This window comes from Xyrauchen texanus, chromosome 39 (genome assembly GCF_025860055.1).
Source record: "Xyrauchen texanus isolate HMW12.3.18 chromosome 39, RBS_HiC_50CHRs, whole genome shotgun sequence".
NCBI classification, from domain to species: Eukaryota; Metazoa; Chordata; class Actinopteri; order Cypriniformes; family Catostomidae; genus Xyrauchen; species Xyrauchen texanus.
In genome coordinates, this window is record NC_068314.1 from 25,852,810 (window position 1) to 25,878,696 (window position 25,887).

General features: G+C 36.9%; 2 protein-coding genes across 2 annotated transcripts in view; both read left to right on the plus strand.

Annotated features, from left to right (window-relative positions):
• Positions 1-25,887, plus strand: part of LOC127633040 (chemokine-like protein TAFA-1) — a 588,934-nt gene that overhangs the window by 441,027 nt on the left and 122,020 nt on the right. The gene's annotated exons all lie outside the window — the stretch shown is intronic.
• Positions 1,944-20,836, plus strand: LOC127633034 (transcription initiation factor TFIID subunit 4-like). The gene is made up of 15 exons (XM_052111895.1): positions 1,944-2,703; positions 4,156-4,295; positions 9,198-9,311; positions 9,469-9,561; positions 9,972-10,094; positions 10,247-10,336; positions 12,853-13,032; positions 13,612-13,756; positions 13,840-13,948; positions 15,861-16,030; positions 16,448-16,578; positions 17,054-17,179; positions 19,228-19,284; positions 19,379-19,498; positions 20,048-20,836. The coding sequence occupies exons 1-15, from the start codon at positions 1,947-1,949 to the stop codon at positions 20,213-20,215; spliced, it is 2,523 nt and encodes an 840-aa protein (XP_051967855.1). The 5' UTR covers positions 1,944-1,946; the 3' UTR covers positions 20,216-20,836.

Sequence of the window (25,887 nt, forward strand, 5' to 3'; positions counted from 1 at the left end):
TGGTATTTAGAATTACTTTTGTATTTTTTTCTGCATGTAGAAGTACTAACTGGTTATTTGAAGGCTGATTCTGTTCGTAGAGCACGTCAGCATTAATGGGTTTGATCTCGTTGCTCTCCATGCCAGCCAAGGCAGATCAGATACATACATAAATACACACATATACACACACACACACAACACACACACACACACACACACACACACACACACACACACACTGTAAAAAATCAGTTACAGTGTATTTTTATTGTATACAGTCTTATGTTGTTATACTAAATATTATTAGGTGTACAGTATATTGTGTTATGTAACAATATGTGTAAACTGTGTTATGTGTAAATCAGAGGTTTATTGTACTTGTCATTAAATGCTATGTTACTTGGAACGGCATCAAAGACTTTCATCCACTCTAGCACTTGTGTATATGGTTGAGTGACAAAGGGATTTGATAGGACTTGTTTTACTGTGGATATAGATACGTGCTTACCTGTTTCCTCCAGCATCTTCACAAGGCCCTTTGCTGTTGTTCTGGGATTGATTTGCAAGTCTAAAGGCTTGACATAATTTTCTGGAATTTTCCAAGCTGCTTTAAAGCACAGTTAACTTAGTGTATGTGAACTTCTGACCCACTGGAATTGTGATAAAGTCAATTAAATGTGAAACACACTTCTTTAGTCTGTAAACAATTGTTGGAAAAAGTAGGCTACTCATGTCATGCACAAAGTAGATGTTCTAAACGACTTGCCAAAACTATAGTTTGCTAATATGAAACCTGTGGAGTGGTTAAAAAAGTTAGATTTAATGACTTCAATCTATGTGTATGTAAACTTCTGACTTCAACTGTATGTGTGTGTGTGTGTGTGTGTGTGTGTGTGCGTGTATATATATATAAATATTGCCATTGAACGAAACAAACGTGAGGATGCCGTAAATCAAAAGGGGTTGAAAAGGAACTTGTGAACTATCTATGGCGCTCCAGTATTGTTATTTACAGTATAATGCAGTAGCATGCGTGACTTCAACATTGGTCAGTCACGCTGGCAGAGGTGTGGCGCCTTTTCAAGCTTTCAAAACGGACGCTTCAAAACAAGGGGCCATCTTGGGGGGAAGACAGCCTACTGAGAAGTTCGCAGAATAGCCTCTACGCGCTTTAAGACAAACACATAACCGTAAGAGTGCCTCTAGATATACCTATGAGCAATCTGTTCATAAATCAATGGTTGTTTTTCAACTTCACGAGGCCCTTTTCTCTATGACAGCCCCAGCTAGACCGACTCTGACCGCGCTTCGCCAGAATCAACTGACGTTTCTCATGTCCCGCCTCCACGTATGGATAAAACCAATGGCAGCACCTCAAAATCCGAGCGTAATGACGTTTCCGCTTCTGCGCACATGCGCAATGTCATTTTGTCCAAAGCTCCTCACTGTGCACATCGAAGATGGCGGCAGGCTTTCACCTGCTATATAAGGATTTCTGTATTAAAAGAGTGGGCAAGAAACTTTTTATCGATACTTCAAGTTGTATTAAATTAGACGTTACCAGCCTTTGTCACAATAAGTTTGAGGTAAGCGCCCAGGCAGCTGGAAATCACCCCGCTGACTCCGGGAAAAGAGGCAATTCAATTAGCTAATGTTAACATTTTGCGAGCTCAGCCGACTGCTGCGAGTCTAGTACATGTGAACATAGTGAAAGCAGCTAGTCTTAAAGTGTTTTACATGATTATTTCTCCCAAGATCATTGTTACTAGTGGACTTGAGCTGACAAGGGCGCTTGTCAAATCCTTATTGACATTGTGACACGAGATTCCCCCCTTAACTCACGTCTGTTTCTACTTCGCAAATCAACTACAAAGAAAGAGTGATTTCAGTGGATGAATCAAAACTTTACGAGCTGATATGCACAAATGGAAGACAGCTAACCCGGTCCAGTGTTTCTCAATGCTATGGTAACTACTTTGCCAAGCCACGGAGTGAAGATCGGGACGTCCTCAGTGCAAACTTTTAACGGAGGCAATGCAATGGATCCGCACACTGAAAGCGGCACTCCAGTGTCCAGTGGCCAAACATCATCATCATCAGCTGACGCTTCGACGTCTGTCCCAGTTGTCAATAACGGGCCCGGGGTGGCGAAAGGACATGCAAACGCGACTGTCGCCCCAAACCCAAACACAGTGATACAGTCTTCTTACGGGAATCCACTGAGCGCTGCGCCAGCAGCATCCAGTGCTGAAAGTAGTGGACCCTCAGTGACCGTTGTCAGGCCATCTATGCAACCTGCTGGTACCGGTTTAACTATTAACGGGAGTAAAAATAACACCGTTTCTGCCACTGTAGCTTGTGTAGCGACCCAGCCAGCTCCGGGAATAACTACTGCTACTACAACTACAGCCACTCTTTTGGTGAACCAGACTACTGCGTCTGTGAGTTCAGGAGTAGCTATCAAGTCCGAGTCCCCTAAAACTATCATCCAACCCGCAGAGCAGAATATCAGCCCCGGCGTAATGACTCTCGGACCGCAGCTTCAGTGCCCTGGTGTGGCCAAGGGTGTTGTTTTTCAAGGAGTTGCGAGAACAGCAGCTCCGGCAACTGTTGCAGCAGTATCCAGTCCTGCCATCAGGACCATTACGCCACAGGTGTTAGCTCCCCGACTCCCCCAGAGCAGCCCTGGACAGAACATTCAAAACATCCAGTTACCTCCAGGTATCCTCACTCTTTCCCTCGCTCACTATTTCCCTCACTATTTCCCTCACTCACTCCTCACTCACTCACTCACTCACTCACTCACTCACTCACTCACTCACTCACTCATGTATCACAGTGCTTGCAAAACAAGACATTTTTCTTTATAGATCAATTAGGTATGAGCTATGTTTATGCCGTTTTACAAGGACAATTTACTTTAAGATTAGCCTAATAATAAGTTTGAAAGTCCCATTGAATTTCACTTATAAATGTTCTAATAAAAGGCATGATGTCTTAAATAGATAGTTCACGCCCAAAATTAAAACTCTGTCATTATTTACTCACCACCATGTTGTTCCAAACCCTTATGACTTCATTTATTCCATGGAACACCAAATGAGATGTTAGGCAGTATGTTAGTCTCAGTCATCATTCACTTTTATTGAATTTTTTTCCATACAATGAAAGTGAATGGTGACTGAGACTGTCATTCAACATCTCCTATTGTAATCAGTGGAAGAAAGGTATGCAGGTTTGGAACAACATGAGGGTGTGTAAACATAATTTTTCGGTTAACTGTTCCTTTAAAGGGATAGTTAGCAAAAAGTTTTCTCATCATTTACTCACCCTCATGCCAGCCCAGATGTGTATGACTTTCTTTATTCTGCAGAGTACAAATTAAGAACATTTCAGCACTGTTGGTCCTCTCAATGCAAGTGAATGGTGACCAGAACTCTAAATGTCCAAAAGGGACATAAAGGTAGACTCCAGTGATTTAATCCATGTCCTCTGAAGCAATATGATGGTGTGTGTGTGAGAAACAGATCAATATTTAAGTCTTTTTTACTTAAAAGCTACACTTTCGGTTTCACATTCAGCCATGTACTGGTTGGGGTTGCACAAATGACTTAAATATTGATCTATTTCTCACCGTTCTCTTCTTTTCTGTATGCCTTTCCTCAACCTTTCTTTTCTTTATAATTTTACCAAATACTTAATCATTACCATTTCTCTGCTTAGCAAGCACTAGTATTTCCTGCAGGAAATGCAAATCTTGCTAATATAATTTTTTTTGAATGGTTTTTTTTCTTTTGGCTGTATGCTCTGGTCGTTCTGACAAGTCTGTTGTCTGGCTGTTTTTTTTGGTCAGACGAAATACTTGACAGATTTTAGAGGCCATCTGGATCCTCTGACCAACAGTTTCTTTTCAGAACACATCCGGTAGTTCACACAGTAATGAGAGAATGACTGTACTAGTGTAAAGGGTTCTCACTGTGCTGTAGAAATATAGGCCACCAACTGTGCAGTTTATGCTTCATGCCTTTAAGCAGGGCATGGTTGCCAGATTTTACAATTGACTTCAGTCAGTTCAGCATGATAAGCTCCCTAATAAAGAATAATTAAGTGGAAAGTGATGTCACACTTAAACCCTGTCTCTTTGTGTGCATGCATTTGTTTTTGTCCGTCCAGGTATGGTATTGGTGCGTAGTGACAGTGGGCAGTTGTTGATGATCCCACAGCAGATGTTGGCACAGATGCAGGCCCAATCACAAGCTGCTCGCCCTGCTGCCCCCACTAGCACCACCCCTGGGCAAATCACCACTGCACAGGTAATGTCATCGCATCACCCTGAACTAATCAGTCATAAGCAGAAATTACTTGGCCATACATATTTATGAATAAAGGGCAGGGCCTTTGCATACTTCATAGAAAATCGAAGAACGAACAGGTGTGAAAAATCTGGCAAAAACAAAGTTTTTTTTGTTTTCGGTGGTTCGTTACAGTTTGCAAGCACAAACTTTCAGGAAAACTTTGTACCGGATGCCAAACACTTTATTACTGACATTGGTCCATGTTATCATTGGGTGTGACCTGGAAGTAGGGTTGCTAAAAAATATAAATTTTCCTGTGCATCGTGATCTTCATTTGAACATTCTCGATAACAATTCTCAATTCCCAAGAACGATATTTAACTCTGTGCTCTACCCTCCTCTACATTGAGAGAAAATCACTTGCATTTGCAACCAAATTTTGTGCTATGCGACTAAAATGTATGTATTTGGCAACTGGCTGGTAAATGTTCGTATTTCACTCACCAGTAATTGTGTAGTATTTTGGTGGAGTATTCAGTAGCAAGATTCTTTCACTGTGTGTTGAGATTAGGTATGGGCAATACCACTTATTTTCTTTCAATCTGATACCAATAATTTAAATTCCAATATCGTCGATACCAATACTTATACTTATATTAAACTTTTTTTTTGGGGGGGGGGGGGGTATAATGGGTAATTAAAAATATTATTTATAGTCATAATTCAAGCCATTATTATTATAAAAATTTTTTGGGACATTTGTGAGTCTAAACATAAAATTATTAGATTTCTGTTTTGTTTACCCTTATAGAAATTAACCATGGTTTCACTACAGTAACTATAGTTTATCCATGGTATTTAGTTAAACCATAGTTATCACACAATTAACCATGATTACTAATACAATATTACTGTAGTGAAAAATATTGAGGATCGATATTTTTGATACAACATCAGTATCAGCAGATCGATCCTCCCATCCCTAGTTGAGAGTAAAAGTTGTTCTGTGTAATGTGTGTCCAAAGACAAGATCCACACAACCCATTTGTCATTGAATAATCATTTAATTCTAATTATGCATAGCACAGAGGAGTCTCTCTCATTACATGCGCTCATCTACAGATGCTCTTTACAGAAATGGCGGTTTTGTTAAAGATACAGTACCGGCTTTTAGCACGTGTTCAACAAATCAATGTAAATACTTGTAAGTAGTGCAAATTAGTGGCCGACCGATATATCGCTGATTCAGAATTTTTTAATTAGCATATCGGCCAATACATTTTCCCGTTTGGCCGATTTGTTTCTTGAGGGCACTGAGAATCGCCTACTTGCATGTGAAGCGAATTAGACATGTAAACGACCAGTCATGTTTCATTTTGGTGTTTCATGCCATCGTGTTACTATCAGAGCCACGGCAGACACAGTTGAGCTCATAATGTTAAAGTGCTTGCCTGTTTCATTCTCCCTCTCTCTCCTCAACAGTTCCCTGTAACTTTTCTAATGATAAATAGCAAATATCAATAAAAATTCTATTATAGACCATCTGCAAATATGCAGATATCTAATTTAAACAGATGTAAATCACGAACCTCACAAAAATCAAGTGTTTTCTTCCTGTTGAGTGCTCATCTAATATCTTCCTGTGAAGCGTGTATTTCATCAGCCAGAATGAAAAACTTCAGGACCAGGGTCAAAACAAAGTTCCTCTGATTCACAAATCATGACGGTCAGTCCGTGACAATCCAAGCAGGTGATCCAGGCCGTTTAAACTTTCAGGAGATTGATGGTTGCACTGTATCCTCGAACGCTTGAGTGCAACTTCAAAGTAAAAGCACTTCACGTACGCTATAAGTAATTGTGTTATTCTCTATGCAATTTATGCACAATTGGTTTGATTCTGTATTTTTGCTAAAATGCAATTGCTTAGTGGACATACCATCAATGGTTGCTGGACTGCTGTGTGTACTGTTATTCCCTTGTTCCTAATATATTAACTAATATATTATAATTTCTTCATGTGAAATTACATTACTAAAATTTAATGACCAACAGAAATCAGAAGAAACTGCTAACTACCATTTAAAATACAATATAATTTTTTTTAGATTCTTTTCTACAAAGTTAAAGTTTAGTGTGAAATTGAGTAAATATAGTGCTAAATAAAAATGTATAATTTTTTTTTAGCAATTTTATGTTTATGTTATTTACTATATTAAACTGTGTGATATATCGGCATTGTATTGGCCTGCTCTCGGCAGGGTATATTGGCATCGACCATTAAAAAAAAACAAATGGGTCCATCACTAGTACAAATTATGCAATTAAACATTAAACATGTAACAAAAATATTTGAAATATAATATATTATTTACTGATAGAATATATGGATTCTTTCATTTTTTTAAAAGTCAAAATGTGATATGTGATAAATTAGTCATTGCTAACACATTTCATTGTTGTATTCGTTGATGTTTTACATGTAGTCTAGTTGCTCCTAATATTTAAATGCTCTTCAAAGCGACTCCCCCAGTGGCATGGCTGGTTTCTGCCGATCTTAAGGTCGAATGATAGTGGATATTACTGATAACTATGTTCAGTTGATACTGAATGAAAAAATAACACTCAAAGAAAAATAGTGCTGAACTTTATTACAAAAATAAACAGTTCTGACTGAATCATGAGAAATTATTGTACTTTTTAAAGGAAATAAATATTTATACATGAACTAATATTAAAATTTTAAAGTCAGCTGATTTTTAAATTGACCATGTTTCCTTAGTCCACAAGAGGTTGCAATAAATACCGGTACATAAACCATTCAGCATCGTTATATTATTGCATAGAACAGTTGTCCCAAATGAATAGTGTACAGTCAGCTCAAGCTGCTTTTTTATGTTACATTTGACACAGTTAGCAAGGTTAAGCTCATTTGCATCATCATGCAACAATATAAAAACAGGTCTCTAACGTGCGAGCGAATGTGAGTGAAAATTACTGCATGTGAATGTGGAAAATTATTTGGCCGCACCGGATGTCTGACACCTGTCATCAAAGCTTATGAAATTATACTGCCAGAATCAAAACTGCATCTAAACTTAAATACAAATTGTGTTTTAAACTGTGGAAAAACAAACAAACAGACAAGCTCAAATATTGGACGGCTGACATGTGCGAGTCTGGTAAAACAGTGAAGTATCAATTATACTTGCTATCACTAAGCTACGTCACCTAGCAGTGTTCTGGGCTGGCAAAAAAACATACTTGTGTGATACATACTTTTTTTTTTAACTGCAAAAGATAGGGTTATTTCATTGCATATTTATCTGACCGTTATGACACAACCATTATGGTGTTTCTACACTAGAGGGCACACAAAATAATAATAATTTCCACATTCTGGTGGTTAGGGGCAGAGGTGTTCAAGCCTTATTGTGTTACTTTTTGAAAATTAATTGAAAATAAATGGAGATCTGTTAAGTTGTGTTACTACTTTATACAGTATAGATAACTGCTCTTGTGCTCCCTAGGCATTTATATTTAGAGAACGATGTGATGAAATATTTTGTTTCCATTTATTAATTAAATTTCCTTTAGTTGGTCCTTGGACCTTCTTGCACTTTGTCACTTCATTAATTTTTAGTGATCGGATCAGTGATCTGTTTAAAAAAGCTCAGTCCATTTACACTTTTCCACATCAATGTGTTACCGCCAAACGGATATATAGCCCATCTATAATTCCCACGCTATATGAAAATAACACAGAGTTTCACTTCACTTCTTATGCTAATGCCAGGCAGAACAATTAAAAGATGTGATTTATTATTTCATTCCAAGTGACTTTGAACAGTGCTTGTCACAATATTTTAACCCCTCTGGACTTTTCGTAGGCAAGATGTATGCACGTCAGCTGCGCTCATTGCCAGTGTTTAGTTTCAGTTTCTTCAAAAAGTTCTGTCTTTCCTACAATGTGCATCCATGTCTTAATTTGTTATTGTTTATTGCGTGACGCAAGCCTTATGCAAATACTCTGTAGCAGCTGTTATATTTAGTGTTTTCCCTAGCTGACGTAGCGCTGAATGTGCAGAGTTTACATATGCGTCTTGAACAGCTAGATGCATTTACACTTGACTGAGTTATGAATGGAATGCGTCTCAAACAACCTCCTGAAGTGGTTGACTGATCTGATTACAATCCGTCACGAATGCATTTCGGAGAGGATGTACACCTGGTCTTTTCATGATCGATAGCTATCAGATCAGTGAAAATGAATGAAGTGGCCAAGTGTAAATAGGCCCATAAATAGGTCTTAAAGTCTTAAATTTAGCTTCATAAAACCTGCGGAACCCTATGAAACATCACATTCAAATGTATAGTAAAAAAAAAAGTAACTTCATATTAGCTAGAAATTCATAAACACATTTACTGGAAAACTTTTGCAAGTGGTGTGAAACTTTACTGTTTTGTTTATCTTTTTTTTTAAAACCGTTTATAACTATTACAAGTCATGGAAGTCATGATAGCCATGGTCTTGGAATCTGAACACATTCTCATCTATGTTAGACAGCTACATAATGTAAACTTGGTGATATTTATATCAGCACAATTTTAAAACAATGCTCAGTACATGACAAAAATCCAAATGTTTAAGTTTGCTAAGAATAAACATTTTCATAATCATTTTCATAATCAACAAATATCAGATGTAGTTACAATGCACGATAAGGTACGATAAGGCCAATGACAGGTCCATCAACTGGCCCAAAATCTCACACTGGTTCACTATCGCTGCAGTCAAAAATGATGACCGTTAGTTAGCATCTAGTCTGTTGTACCCTTTTTTTAAATGATCTAGACATTTCGAATGTCAGTATTTGCAGGACACTGCTCAGTGATATCTGTCTGTTATCGGTATACCTTTAGGCACCTGGAACTCCACTAATGACCCGACAGGTGACCCCTACCACCGTCATAAAGCAGGGCTCTCCGACACCTAGCAGCACAGCTACCACCACACTCCAGAGACCACCTGTGCAGGTAACAACAAAGCACCTTAATAATGTAGAAGCAGCCCCTTCAAATGTATACCTAAAAATTACATGTTCATAAATCAGGCTGCACTGTAAAATATTTTTTTTTGGTTACTCTTTTTTATATGTTTCTTTAATACTCATTGAATCTTGTGTGTTTGCAGGCCTCATCTTTGGGTGCAGTGTTGTCAGTGCAGGCAGCAACCACCCAGAGGACTGTTACTGCTGCCACGGGGACCACCATCTCCTCGGCAACGGTGAGAGGCTGCACTAACTTACCAGTCACACAAAGACGCGCTGGTTCACACCTGAAGAAACGATCCTCAACCTTTAGCTTGATGATTAAAGCCTTCTTTGACGGTCTGTAAAGCGACCTAAACATACATAAGAAGGTTTTAAGGACTGGTGAAAACCAAGATGCGAAGTCAGAGAAAGGATCACTTTATAGATAGAATAGGTTTTTGACTTGAACTCCAAATGTGCTTAAAAAGCCTTTTTCTCAGAGTGGGAAATCCCAATAAGTTGATGCAAGGCTCATTCTAATAAGTTTTAACCTTAAGATTTACATGTGTCCAAGGGACAGATACAAGGTATCCTTAAGCAATTGAAATAGTAGAAGTACTTTTGATTTTGTGCTAATGCAACTTCTTTTCTTCTCTACTTGTAGGAGACGATGGAGAATGTAAAGAAATGTAGGAACTTCCTGTCCACGCTGATAAAGCTGGCCACTAGTGGTAAGCAGTCATCTGAGACTGTCGCCAATGTTAAAGAGCTGGTCAAGAACTTGCTGGTGAGTTGAGTGATTTTACATGTTTCTGATGATAAAAGTCATCAGTAATGGAAGAAATTAAAGAAGGTCTACAAATGTTTAGAGGTCTAAAAATAATGCAATACCCCAATGTGTGATTTTATGTTGGAGCTGAATGGTGTTTGTCCCTTTAGGAAGGGACAATTGAAGCAGAGGAGTTCACCAGCAGGCTCTACAAGGAGCTCAACTCATCTCCTCAACCTTATCTAGTGCCTTTCCTTAAGGTAGAAATCTTCACCTCTTACAGTCTACGCAGAGCTACCTCAATTAATTTCTATGAAGATTTACGGGTTGTATAGTTATTACCAGTTAGTTTTAGTTTAATTACTTGTTATTAAATAGACTTAGTCAACTGATTAAATTACTTAAAGTCTAATTGCAAGGTTAAGTAATTTGTGGTAAACTTGGCTTATTTGCTCACAATCACTACGTTATTGTTAACTTTGTGTTGTTATCTCAGAAACTCTCTACTTTGGTTTGAACCTTCAACCTTTGTGTGTGCAGCCCAACCAAGGCTACAAGGGAAATTACAAAGGTCACTATGAAATTTACTATAAAGGCCAGCACTTTTATTTCTCATTTGCATCAACTCTAGAGAGAAAATCATACTTTGAATTGAATTATTGCTCTTCAGTTGGCATTGTATTACATTTCTCAATATGTAAGGTGCATGTAAGGCTTTTGTGGTAGTTGTGCATCTTTGTTGTGTGTCACACATTGAAGTAGTGTGCATATACCTTTTATGTGGGGAGGGAATTTGGAGAAAAGGTATCTGGTTAAAGAGATTGGGTTAGACTATTTCAGTGGCTAAGTCTATTGTAAGTTAGTAAAATGCCTAAAATTGCATTAAGCACCTTGTAATTTCTAGTTAAATTAATTTTACAGCCCCTAGAGTCCGTTCACAACAAATGTGTTTTTGCATCTTTCAGCACTGTTTTAATAGTTTTTATATGCAAGGTTTTTATTGGGTTAAAATGTTTTCTCTGATAGTGGCTGGTACATTGTCAAAAAAATGCAAAGTTGTTTTTTTTTATTATTGCATAATTGCAATTATTATTTAACATAATTATACAGCTGCATTTTATTTTTACATCAGATATATATGTTATTTTTGACCATCTAAGCATCTGGAACCTTTTAATTTCAACAGGGGTAAGAACTCAATAGACGAGAGATGAACTCAATAGACGAGAGATGAAACCAGGCTTCAAACGTGCAGATGTGTGTTTCAAATGAAAATCATATTTAGTGCTTATAAAGCAGGGGATGAATATTACTAAATTTGCTTTGTTGGCCACCGAAAAATGTTCAATATAGGAAACACCCTGTCTATGTAAAAATACACTAAATGGACACTAAATCATTGACCGTTGTGCTGCGTCGCATTGTTTTTTCACTGTCTTGTGCTGGAGAGCCTAATTCTTTAGATTTTGTGTCAAGGTAAAAGAGCTCCAACCTTAAAAACATGTCTCTAAACACCTGCATTCCATTTTTTGTTTCAAGGCACGTCATTTGCATGCATCTAATGATTGTCAAGTGTACGTACACAGGGTTCCCACAGGTCCTGGAAAAACTGGACTTTTGCAGTGCAGTTTTACTGTCATGGAAAATGTCCTGGAAGATAATAATTTGTCCTGGAATTAATTTATTTTCATTTTTATATGTAATAGAGCTGTTTGACTGTGTTATTAACAAGGTATTTGTTACATGTACAAAAACATGCTAACAATCGGGACTTGAAACAGGAGTCAAATACACAAATTTGTACCATTTTGACACTGTCGCCCGGCTGTGCATTGTGAAACAATGTCAACGGTTAACTGTCATGAACAAATCCCTATCACATACTGTACTTTTTCTGCTCATCTGCTGTCAATCCTCTGCTTTGCTCCCTCAAAATAGTTTAAGTAGTACAAGATAAGATATTTTTCCTTCCAACATTGCTGTTGGGTTAAGCACAAAAACATTTGAGTTATAAACTTTAGACAACAATTACGGTTGGACCACTGATTGTTTTTCAACCAGTCACACCCTGATTTGGTAGCTTGGTGATTCGGCCTTCACATCTCAGAATGTGAATTATTTTCAATAATTTAACAATCAGATTATGCTTTTACAGCGGTTACCACATGTAGTATGTGGAAAACATATAATCTAGTCATAAAAATGTCATTAGCTATAAATTGCAGAATGTCAAGGAATATGAAATATTTGAATGAAAATAAATGTTTGAATTCACAATTAATCAAATTGTAATTGTGATGTGTCCTAGTGTGATAATTAAACTGCATTTAATTGAATAAAAACATAATCTGCAAGTGATGCATGCTTCAAATTAAATGTGTTTTTAGCTGCGCATACACTTAAAACATCTCATCTTGATCATCATGTGCACTCTTGTGTGTGTGAGATGACATAAAGCAGAGCATTTTGAGGTGCACAGCACATACAGACTATGTATATATTTAATTAAATCTCAGCTTTACAGGGATTAATTATCACACTGGGCTATGTAGCAAACCTATCTTTATCTGGAGGTGAGAGACTACAGTCAGAACACACAGAAATGCCAAAATAAAAACTTGATTTAAATGGACACACGTGTTTTTTTTGCTTAAATAATACACTTGTTTTAGCACATAAAGTGTCCTGGAAAATTGTGCATTAAAAAGTGTGGGAACCCTGAGATCTTGCAATCCGCCTACATTTACAAGCCCACCATTTTCATGTGTTTCCTCAGAGGAGTCTTCCAGCTCTGCGACAGCTCACTCCTGACTCCACGGCCTTCATCCAGCAGAGCCAGACCCTTCAGGCACCCGCTGTAGTTCTGACCAGTACCAACACTGCTGCTGCTACTGCCACAGCCACCCGCACTCTCATCCAGCCTGCACTCAGCAACTCCAGCCAGACTGCCTCTCTGGTAAAGATTCATTGTTGTAATTATGAATGCTAACAGCATTATACAGGTAAAATTAGGTTTTTAGTCTGAATTTACTGTGGGTTAAATGGTAATGCATGTTAATAAAAAAAAAAAAAGAAAAGAAGAAAAACATCATTTTCACACTGGTTCAGAATATTGTCTGTTTGTAACAGTAGTTTTTTGGGTCTAATAATATTCACAGACAACATTAATAACTAATAAAAACAAATATGTACATAGTGAAAACAGGAGATTCATAGAGTAGTAAAATCTTAAGATTTGTCAAAGTGATTACTGATGTCTGTAATGGTATCAGAGGACCCATTTTATTCAATGTGAAGAGAGCCTGAGAGTTTTAGACCCCCTGCTTGTTTTGTAATGCTCAAAAAAAAAAACAGACTGAAACTAGTTTCCTTATTCACTGAAAATCTTCAGAATTGTTGGGAATTTTTGAGCAAACTATTCCTTCAATGCCTGGCTGGGGAAGATAATGCCATCTTTATTGAGATTATAGGTGTACTTTAAAATTTTATTTTCTGAAGGGTGTATTCATAAAAACTGTTCTTTCTCCTTGTTTAGGTGTTGCAGCCCTCACAGCAGGGGGCAATAAGAAAGCCCCCTCAGGTTACCCTGACAACAACTCCCATGGTAACACTCAGGGGTCAACCGCCTGGGCACATAGTTATGGGCCAGCCTCAGGTGCAGCTCAAACAGATCCATACAGGTGAGTGTCTATCAGGTCTGTCGCTATCTGTTTTATAAAATGAATAATTCAAATAGTAATCTCTGTCTGTGTGTCTCTCTCAGTGGCAGTGAAACAGGGTGTGGTGAGTAGCACTAGATTGGCACCTAGCTCTGTGTCTGTAGCTTTGGCTCAGAAGAGTAAAGCGAAGGATGCTGTGGGAGGAACTTTCAGGTCTTTATTCTGTTATTCAACTTTTGGTTTCTCTCTTATATGGCTTCATTCTGATGCTTGTTTCTTGCAAATGAAACACAATCTTTGTCAGTCTAAACTGGCATCAGGGCAATTAAGTGCAGCTAGGGTTGCAGACAGATGAAAAAACAATGCTAAATATAAATAATAAAATGCAACAAGCCTTATAATATATAGTTAGGATAGCAAAATAAATAAGCATATCAACTTTAAAAAGGCAGGAGAATCTGTGTATCATTAGTTAAGTTCATATTCAATTTGGAATTCAAAATCAGAAAAACAAAAAACAACTTATTTCTTTATTTGTTACAAAACCAATATTAAAAAAACAATAATTATTTGTATTTTGTCATTTCGATTTAATGCTCAATTTAAAAATAGAAAATTGGAAAAATAGCCATGGGACACTGTGCATTTTGATTACTTGATTTCACTAATAAATGGCTTGCATATTTGATTTGCACATACGGGTGGACCTGAAACGCTCCTTTCTTCTGATTGGTCAAACTTCACCATCGTCTTCTCAGTGCTGTGAGATAGAATAAAAGTTCTCTGCTGTTTAATTGTCATCTGAGTTAATATTAATTTCTTTACCAGTTATTCTCCAAAACTCACCACGTTTATTGCAGCTGAGCTATCTCTCTCTCATCAAATAGCCAGATTTTTCAGACAGCCCTACAAATAAATCTGCTGGCTTTGATGTTGTTCCGGTTTGAAAAGGCATGGTTTTAAATAAGATGATGAAAATAACCACACATTCATAAAACTATTGAATTATATGCCTACAGTCTACATACTAAAGACATAAGCTTACATTTAACTGTGGGGTAAAGTTCGTTTTAGGTTTGATATTTGTTGGATTTTTGCCTACGGTTGTGTTATTTAAGAAATAAAACAAACAAACAAAAAATTTCACAGGTTGTAGTAGATCGCCAATGAGTGATGGCTTTGTGTATGAATGTACGTTTTATGCAATGTATTTTTATGAATGTAAAAATCACTAAAATTTGCCAAAATGTTATTTTCATTCCAGAGGTTATAGTAAGGTCCCAGTAGATAGACTGACTTACTACAGGTAGTAAGTGCTCATATTATTGAATTTATTGTAATAATCTCACCTGTTGTAAATCAGTCTATCTACTGGGAACTTACTACAACCTTTGGAGTGTGAAATAACATTTTGCAAAATTTTTTATTTGATGAGAGCGAGATAGCTCAGCTGCAATAAACATGGTGAGTTTCGGAGAATAAATGGTAAAGAATTTAATATTAACCAATTCATCTGAACAATTAAACAGCAGAGAACTTTTATTTTGTCTCACAGCATTGAGAAGACGACGGTGCAGTTTGACCAATCAAAAGAAAGGGCCATTTCAGGTCCACCCATATGTGCGAATCAAATATTCAAGCTATTTATTCGTGAAATCAAGTAATCAAAATGCACAGTGTCCCATGGCTATTTTTCCAATTTCCTATTTTTAACTTGAGCATTAAATCGAAATGATGAAAAACAAGTAATTATTTGTTTTTTAATATTGGTTTTGTAATCGAATAATTAAATAAGATGTTTTTTGTTTTTCTGATTTTGAATTCCTAATTGAATATGAAATGAACTAATGATACATATTTTTGTTATCAGCGGTTGTGCATCCAAATAAACTATGCTTTCATCTGTGACTTGATGGAGTCAAGCCAAATTAGGCTGACGCTTACATGGACTGGTTTTATGCCATGCCCCTACCCTCGAAAACTGTAACATTATTACGTTTCAATGTTTGCCAAGGGTGCTTTTGTTTTCTTATGTACTATAAACAATTTTGGTAATCTGTTGGTGTGCCACTTGATGTTCAATGTAAAATTTAGTCCTGAAGTATATGTTTGTGAATGTGTACAGGGATGATGACGACATTAATGATGTGGCCTCAATGGCAGGCGTTAATCTTTCGGAGGAGAGCGCTCGTATCCTGGCCACCAACTCCGAGCTGGTTGGTGCAGTCATGCGGTCTTGTAAGGATGAAGCTTTCCTCTCCGCCAGCATGCTACAGCACAAGATACTAGAGATAGGTGAGACAACTAGTCATGTCAAAACCTTGAATTTGACTTTACCATGTTAAAACGTTGTTTGTGGAAAGTTCCTGTGTTTTTCAATTTCACCTAAGTTTGGACTGCCAAAGTCATCAACCAAATCATCCCTCAGGGGTTCTCATGGTCATAAAAAAACCTGTAAATATCTGTGAATTTTAAAATGGTGATTTCCAGGCTTGAAAAAAAAATCATGTCAATTTACAGTTCAATCGCTATACAATGACTATTTAAGCTCTTATTCATGATAAATAAATGATTGGAAAAGTAATGGCAATTCATTGTTTAACAGTTGTGGGAACCCTGATCAATTCAGTTGGTAAACTCCTGGATGACCATGATTAGTTTACAATGATTTGATAATTAGGGCTAATGATTGTTGTCCTTGTATGTTGTCAGGCCAAAGGTTTGGAGTGACAGAGCTGGGTCCTGAGGTGGTCAACATCGTCTCTCATGCCACACAACAGAGATTGCAGAACCTTCTAGAGAAGGTCTCATTGATCGCTCAGCAAAAGAACATGACGTACAAGGTAATATGTCAGTAGTTTTAATTTTTTTGACATTAAACAGACCAAAAATATCTTCAATTTTAGCTTCTTCAAAGTAAGCACTCTTTACCTAGATTGCAGCTCTGCAAACTCTTGGCACTCTGTTATCCAACTTCATAAGGTACCAACCTGGGATGCTGGACTTGATGTATGCTTTTCGCTCACTATCTTGAAAAACATGTCAATCTTTTTAGCATTTAGATAATTTAAATTTTTTCCCAGATCATGAGAAACAATAATTTTATCCGGTTTATCCACAATTTTGACTGACATTGTACAGTATGTCTCATCTTGAATTTAGGCTTGGAATTTGCTTTGTAATTAAAAATACAAAACAAATCATTGCCCCTTGTTGCAGGTTTCAGTCTCAAAAGTGAGACACACTGTCCTATGAGTGTCAGCATTGCTCTGGAGTCTGTAAGGTTGTCTGTAATGTTAAGGTTGCGTGTGTGCACAGGAGGATAGTCGGTATGAGCAAGTGGATGACGTTCGCTCTCAGCTGAAGTTCTTAGAGCAGCTCGACCAGTTGGAGAAACAGAAGAAAGAGGAACAGGAAAGAGAAATTTTAATGAAGGCTGCTAAGGTAAGTACAACACACACACACACACACACACACACACACACACACACACACACACACACACACACACACAGGGAGAGAGTATGGAATGACCAAAATCTTCACATTATATTACTGCTATGGTATATTTCACAATATAGTTATTTTCACTAAAATGTTTTATATATTAACCAACCATGTAGTAATACCCATTTTTATTACCTGTTGAATTTAAAGGAATAATTCACCAAAAATTTTAAATTCTCTCATCATTTACTCGCCCTCAGACCATTCCAGATGTGAATGACTTTCTTTCTTCTGCAGAACACAAACAAATATTTTTAGAAAAATATCTTAGTTCTATAGGTCCACACAAAGCAAATGAATGGTGACCAGAACTTTGGAGCTCAAAAACACATAAAGGCAGCATACAAGTAATCAATTCAACTCAAGTGGTTAAATCCATGTCTTCTGAAGTGATATGATAGGTGTGGGTGAAAAACAGATCAATATTTAAGTCCTAATTTACTATAAATCTCCTTTCTCTTTTTTTTATGATTTGCATTCTCTCTGCATATCGCCACCTACTGATCAGGCTGGTTAAAGGCAGAGATTTATAGTAAAAAAGGACTTGAATTTTGTTTCTCAACTACTCCTATCACATCACTTCAGAATGTATGGATTTAACCACTGAAGTCATATGGATTACCTTTATGCTGCCTTTGTGCTTTTTGGAGCTTCAAAGTTCTGGCCACCATTCACTTGCTTTGGATAGACCAACAAAGCAGAGATATTTTTCTACAAATCTTTATTTGTTTTCTGCAGAAGAAAGAAAGTCACACACATTTGGGAAGACATGAGGGTGGGTATATGATGAGAGAATCTTAATATTTGGTGAACCAGTCCTTTAATGCTTTACAAATTAAAGGAATTTGATTTTATTATTTTCTTTATTTTTAACTTGATGGATGCAAACCAAAAGATTGTTCAAGAAAAGTGAATGACAACTTGAGTAAATACAAAAGACTCAAAAGAGGAATAGATTGTATATATGATAGGATGAGCCACGCTTGAAGCTATTGTAATGTAGCAGATGTACACACACCTGTGGGATTGGGAACCGAGAACCGGTTCTTGTCCAGAACTGGTTCCACTCTTTAAAAAATACCAGAATCGTATGATCTTCGTGACTTTCGGTTCCGTTAACGGTTATCCTGCATGCAATTTTCTACCGATGCGGATGGAACACTGTCCTGAAATACCCTCTACTGACTCTACAATGTAAAACACGGCTCTATCAGTGTATTTAATTTCCAATCGAACGAGTCTCGAGCCAGCTCTTTTAAGCTACAAAACAGTCTAAACTGTCTGGGGAACGGTTACTGTTTAGACATGTATCTCTATTAAATCAAGCAGTGCAGTTACTGATTGGTTGTTCATATGACAATGTATAATTAAAGATACACAAATTATGAATTAATTAAACATGCAATCACATTTCTTGTTAGTTTAGATTTGTTTTTTTAAATATATTTATGATATTTTATTGGATTGTAATTATGTATCTAAAAAATCAGCAAATGCTCCTTTTACAAGAATTGTATTACATTTATTTCTGATTTGGTATATCTGCTCTGTAGAAATCTGAAATAATCTCATTATTTGGTAGTAAACACAGTTAGAATTGCATTTCTCATTTCCAAATAATTATTTTAAAAAAGGCACTAAAATAATTACTGGTATTGTAACTGGAATTGTTAAGGAATCGGAATCGTTAAGAGAAATCGGAATCACAGTAGTTTTCTGCTTGCTTTGTTTAGTCATTCTGTTAAAAACGGTATACAAGGATTTCTACCAGTTAACACATTTAAAATGTTGCAGTCTTTATATCGCCATACCACCTAGCATTAATTCTAATGCTTAATTCAGCATGATTTACTGGTTGATTTTTTTCCCCCTCTATTCAGCTGTCATGAATAGGTTTGATTTTTACATATTTATTTGATCCCAGCAGATGTCTCACTGTGTATTTTGACTGCTGATTATCTCTAATTGCTATTTATGTTTCATAGTCACGCTCACGACAAGAGGACCCTGAACAGCTGCGGCTGAAACAGAAGGCCAAAGAGGTTAGATGGCACACTTATGAGATGTTTATATTGTTTGACTATGGGTCAGAGCTGATGTATGTGTATGTATGTGTGTGTGCACGCATGGCTACAGATGCAGCAGCAGGAATTGGCTCAGATTAGACAGAGAGATGCCAACTTGACGGCACTGGCGGCTATTGGACCCAGAAAGAAAAGAAAACTGGATTCTCCTTCACTTGGGACTGACGCAGAGGTAAAAAAAATGTCTCTTTCTCTCTGACCATGTCAGTCTGCTGCCTTCCACCCCGTCACCTTCTTTTCCCCTCTGTGCCCTCTTTAAATCATTTAAGACCTGTTGAACTAGTTTGAGATGTCAGATTGGTGGTGTTTCAAGGGTCACAGATTGTCACAAATGGAAAGACAGAGCAGCAGACCTATTCACACTAGGTTTGAACTTTCAGCACAATTTTTGGGCATGACTAGCAGGGTTCCCATGGTTATGGAAAAGCTGGAAATCCAGGGATTATTTAAATTATGTTTTTTAGGCATGGAAAATTCATGGAAATGTATAAAGTCTTAAAAAAAACTCATGGTAATTTAAATAATGAAGTTGCTGTGTTCTAAAATATTTCATCGGCTAAATGGTGCATTTTGGTAACGTAAAACTTGCTTGCAAGCCATTGTGCTGACTGATTTGTGACTGAATCTTTTTATCAGTATAATCTTACAACATCACACCTTTTGATAATTCATATGAAAAGAATGTAAGTGTGTAAGATGACATGTTTGGATGTGTTTGCAGGGCCCAGGTTTGTCAGCGAGTGCATCCGGGGGCTTAAATGCAGGAGCGTCGAGACAGTACACTCGCCAGCGCATCACACGTGTAAACCTCAGGGATCTGCTCTTCTGTCTAGAGAACGAGAGTAGCACCAGCCACTCACAACTGCTCTACCAAGCTCTTCTAAAATAGCAGATAGCCTCTTTCTTTCCTTCATTTCAGTCTTTAGGGCTCTCTCTTTCTCTGTCTGTTACTGTTATTATCATTCTCTTTGCCATTCCCTTTTCATCTTTCTTTATCAGTCTTTTACACTTTGCCACTGTCTCACAAACACTTACAGTGATGCATTCTTTCTCGAGCTGATGGTGCATTTCTCTTTTACTTTTTGTTTTCTTTTATCTCTTTTTGTTTGCCTTGTTTTTAGCTTCCTGTTTCCCTTTCCCATTTTCCCTTTTGGATTTCACTCTTAAAATCATGTTTAAAAGAAAATTTGCAATTATATATATATATATATTATGTTTTTCATAGAAAGTGGCTTTGTATTGTGCAAATGACCTATGTAAAGAAAAAATAATTCACAGTGGAACAACCCATTCATTTTATATTTGTGTTTTTATAAAGATGTTTTAAGAAATTAAAGTGGACAGAATTTCTATGAAAATAACTTGTGTGGTGTAGAATTACAAATGGAAAAAGCAATGATATACGAAATACTGGTTAGGAGTAGCTGTGGGATGTCCTACTCATTGCGAATCTATTCGTTTTAACTATTCAATTAAAAAAATGAATTAAAAATGCAAATTTTGTTTAAGATATCACGCAAACGTGCCCCTTGCATTTTGTAGTGATTTGAATGTTTGGGTTGAAATTCAATAATGCTGCTTCTATGTGTAAGCCTAATTTAATAGATGGTTTTAAGGATTTCAACATGTCATCCCAACTCCCAAACAAAGGTTCTTCCTTTCTGTTGAGTAATTTACAAATGCTTAGCGAATCAGATCAGACGAATATTTGTTTTTTACCTTTTTGTCCTTTTTTGAACCGGTTCAAAAGAACAGTAACATTTTACATTAAGGTTACATTTGTTAACATTAGTGGATGAATTAGGCATCATGAAAAAAATAAAAAAATAATATATATATATATATATATATATTTTTTTTATTATTATTATTTAATTTTTTACAGCATTATTAGTCTTTGTTAGTGTTAATAAAGATACAATTAGTTATTGTTAATTCATAGTGCATTAACTCATTTTAACATAAACATCTTTTAATTTTATAAATGTTTTAGTATATGATGAAATTAAGATTAACAAAGATCTGCTGTAAAAGTATTGTGTTAGTTCATGTTAAATAATGTTAACAAATGGAACTTTATTGTAAATTGTTACCAAAATAACCATTCGTTCATGAATCAGACCACTGGTTTGTAGCTGACAAACATTGTAGCTGTTTTTTTTTATCCACTAGACGGCACTGTAGACCTGGGTTAAAATTAACATTTCAGTGCATTTTGGTCAATGTTTAAAGTGTTAGGCTGCATATAGTTTTATTAAGCATTATAGAAATGAATGCTAATTTGTTGCTACACAAAGAATTGCACTTATAAAATTACAATTCACATGCATTTGAAGGAACATTTTCTAACCTAATGCTTATATTTCACCTTTGTCTAGACACTGATTTTTTAGCTGTTTGATGGAACTGTGATTTGGACTTCATCCATGTTCAGCACTAGTGATAGATTAAACACTGCTTCTCAGTGTTTGTAGTCCGATTTAGTCTTTCAAACTTGCAGCCAAACTCTGCTCGCTATAGTTACGGTCATCCCTCCTGGATATTCTAGGGTTTAAAAGTTTAAGCCTTGTACTTGACAGTTGGCAAGGCATAATGGCATTGGCTGATTTATTGCTCACAAGCTGTGTGTTTCTTATAGGCTGCAACTAGCTGCCACCTTGCACCTTCCAAAAAAAAAAAAAAAAGGTCACAGAAAGATCATTAAAGGGACAGTTCACGTAAAAATGGAAATTCTGTCATTTACTCATCCTAAAGTTCCAAGCCCATATGACTTTCTTCCATGAAATACAAAGGTAGATGTTAGGCTGACTTCTGTGTGTCAGCATTCAATGAAAAATTGTCAGTCCATAACATACTGCCTTTGTGTTCTAGGAAAGAATGGAAAACAAGTGGTTTCGGAACAACATAGAAGATTCTCACCAAACCTGTCAGAAAATGCCCTGGTCATATTTAACCCCAAATCAATGCAATAAATAAATTCTATATTGCATAAAGAAAATGAAGCCTACAGGTAGTAAGTACCATTAAGATTTTTTTAAGTGTGACATTATTTTCAGGATCCTTAAGCGCATCTTATTCCCAAATTATTATTGTAATGCATTCAGACGTTTTACTCTTACAATTCCAATTGTTCTCAATGATAACTGTCATTACATAACACGGTAATATATATATATATATATTATTTTATATAATTATTATATTTTTTTTACAGTATTATTGTAAAAATATGTTGTTGAAAAAAAACGTTTTTTATTATTTGTTTTAATTAAGATTAGTGACAATGAAAGGCATTACCAAGGGAATACTAATATAATGTATAAATACTGTACCTTGTTTCACATTGCAGTAATCAGAATGCTTTATTTTATATATGCAAAATAATTGCAATTTTTTTTCCTTTTCATTTTGGAGTAAAATAGGACCAGGTCATTTTCTTAAAAGTTTTTGTCACAATCACCCTTTGGGTGAGCAATCCATTTAACATGTTGAAAGGGGGGCTCTATGCAATCAAATAACTAAATGATTGCCAATGATCTGTTAACAGAATAAAAAATAAATAAAAAAAAACGTAGTGCTTAAAGTTATAAAGTTCTCCTCTGATCCGTTTGACATGTATCGGAGCGGCTCTGAGCTTCATCCTGTAGATCTACCGAATCATAACAAAATTGACTACAACTAATGATGCCAGTCTATCCTGCACTGCAAAATCACTCTGCCATGTCAGGCTCCCTCTTTTGCCCTTTGTGTGAGGGCACAATCCAGTGTTTTTCCATGGTAATTCCCTTTCTCGCTGCAAAGGGCCACTGTTCCTCTAGAGCTAAGCCCACATAAGCTCCCTCTCAAGAGGAAGAAAGAGAGATGGTAGAGGTTGCCTGGTTGCCTAGCTACATCTCACATAATGTTCTGTTTAAAGAGTGATACTGACGGAGGAAAAATCACACCGACTTTGGGTTTGATTGGGTGGAGCAGTTGTAACTCTACTATTATCCCTGAATCTGTTTGGAAGCCCAAATCTTACTGTTACAAAGAAAGACCTTGTGCGGTGACATTTTATCTGGCATATGACCATACAGTTCTTCAGTCCCCTGAACACACCAACCATAAAAATATATTAAGTTATCAATCACATATTTAGATATCAATTAATTAGTGACATTGTGTATGTGTAAATTGTTTGGTCCTGTGATATAAGATTGCTTGTGTCAGCAGCTTGCATTGGAAAAAGCTGGGAGACATGCTCAAAGCGATTATGTTCCATTCTCTTTGTGTATGTGTTCATTTTAGCAACGTCAACTCCAATTTGTAAGACACACCTCAACAGCTGCTCTCTCTCTCGCCTGTATTGGCTTTCACCTGTACTTGCTTAATTACAGAGCAAACACTACTTATTTTAGATAAGAGAGATGGCATATGGATGTTTGTGCCATATCCTTTCATACTGGGTTAAGCCATATATTTCTGTCAATCACATGAATAAATAGCACAATAAAATAAAAGCATGTATTTTATCCATGGAAACGGCAAGTAGTCAAATTGCAAATAGTGCGAGTTTGCAGTAACCAATGTACAGTAGGGTGTTCGGGAAACCTGTTTAAAAACAATTGTTATTTTTGCAATTTCGTTTGGTGCCACTAGTTGTGCAGAAATTACACATCTTATACAAAAGTTTAAAACTTGGTTTCTGCATAATGTGAATTTCTTATACTAGTGGCAGAAGTGGAACCCATCAAGAATACTTGCTTCTATGTAGGAAAGCCCAACATCGCAAAGGAAGTCGGCATGTTGTATCAGAAAGACTCAAGATTATTGGAATTAATACAAATGAAAAGATACTTATATCATTTGACGTAAGCCCCGTCCAACATTTAGCACTCCGATGCTGCTTGAACCATCAGATCTTGCTGGAGGTGATGACGGCAGGGGTGTGGAGCTTACCCCCACCCAGCCCGGGACCTAAACTGGTGGAGAAGGGGTGGTATGGGGGGTGAAAACATGGAAGTATGCGAACAATGAGGTGGCTGGCAAGCTTATAAAGCGGAGGCTGAATTGTGATTGGATGAGATGCCTGATAGAATGAATCCCCAGATCTTCCAGATAGAACTACGCTTACGCTTTAATTTCCAATTCCCTAGGATCGGCCACATTATGTCGACTCGCCAGCAAGTATCATCTCCAATCAGGCATTTTTGCTTGGGCTCCAACACCTACTCCTGTGGTGCGACCAGAAGTGTGTTGCGTCGGCAGACCCAGGTTTGGATCCTACATTGAAACCAGGAAGTCATTACATTTGCATAATTGGTGTAGAGCATGATTCAGAGGTTGTGTTTTTGTCTTTAACTTTACATTTTTACCCCACTGATGCTTTGGTTTGGGTTGTGGGGGTTCAATTAATAAAATATGCATTCCTCTTCTCTGTATTACAGCCTGAACTCGCTGCACAACTCACATTTGGTGCCCTCTCTGTGGACAGTTCACCCAGAAAATGGAGCTCACACGTACTCATACGCCCAACCACTTTGCCCTCTGGGGGCAGTGTTTTGCATTTCAGTAAGCAAAAAACTATTTTAGCTAAAGAAAAGTTAATCTACTGTTTTTGATTTCACTGTGAGATCAGTCTGGAAAGCCTGTTGAAGGTACCACCTCAGCAATCCTGTAGTTGGGCAATGACCCAATGGAGAAGAAATTACAACGCATTTAGTGGCTGGAGAGTGTTTTGATCCTGGTGAGCCGGTGTGAGTCTACAACCACTGCATTTCCTTCAGTAACATTCTGGTGCCTGTGGCACCCCCCCGTCACACATCTAAACAGATTAAATCTAGCATACCGCTGCGGCTTTGAAAGAGGCAGTGAAGCAGCAAGTTTTTGTTTATGTGCCTGTTTACTTTCTGTAAGTGCATTCAAGCCCTGATTTATCAGTTCAGTTTATGAACGATAGAGGTAGTGTCAGCGTTGTAGTTACCATCAATATGTTTTGTGGTTTTTCATTTCAATAATACATATAGTTTTTCATTAGATATATTAATGACAAAACACTGTAGCCAAAGATCATCCTCATCTTTCAGATGCTGCAATCTCAGCCAGAGCCAAATTCTTTTTCACAGCCAAACGTTAAGGGCTAAATTTTGAATAAATCATATTTAATGTGCACTTACACTCAGCAAAATGAAAACTTGTATTATGCCATGTCAACATAAACTGCATGCTGTTGTCACCATACAATGTGTCAAGCAATAAGCAAGCACACCATCCATCAACCCTTTACAGTCCTACTGCACACTCATTTCTCTATCAATTGACTTGTTTCAGTCAGTAATTATGATTTGAACAAAATATTATTCATCAAAAATGTTTGATTTGTACTATTTCCTCCAGGCAAGTCATGTGGTTGAACAAGTTGAAAATGTCTTGTTTGCCTTTTCATCAAAATACTGATCTGAAGAAAAGGTTCTGTCATCAAAAATGTTTACAAAAATGCTGTGGCTTTCTACAATTGTTTTTAGCCTATTTAATGGAATCCACTGTTCCCAGACAAAAAGGAGCCATTAACAGAAACCCAAC

What these genes read in the sequence shown, in the direction of transcription:
- LOC127633034 (XM_052111895.1), top strand. Translation starts at nt 1,947, where the DNA reads ATGGTAACTACTTTGCCAAGCCACGGAGTGAAGATCGGGACGTCCTCA. An exon ending in GGCAAATCACCACTGCACAG is followed by an intron (nt 4,296 to 9,197) that starts GTAATGTCATCG and finishes GTATACCTTTAG; the next exon opens with GCACCTGGAACTCCACTAAT. An exon ending in GCTGTGGGAGGAACTTTCAG is followed by an intron (nt 13,949 to 15,860) that starts GTCTTTATTCTG and finishes GAATGTGTACAG; the next exon opens with GGATGATGACGACATTAATG.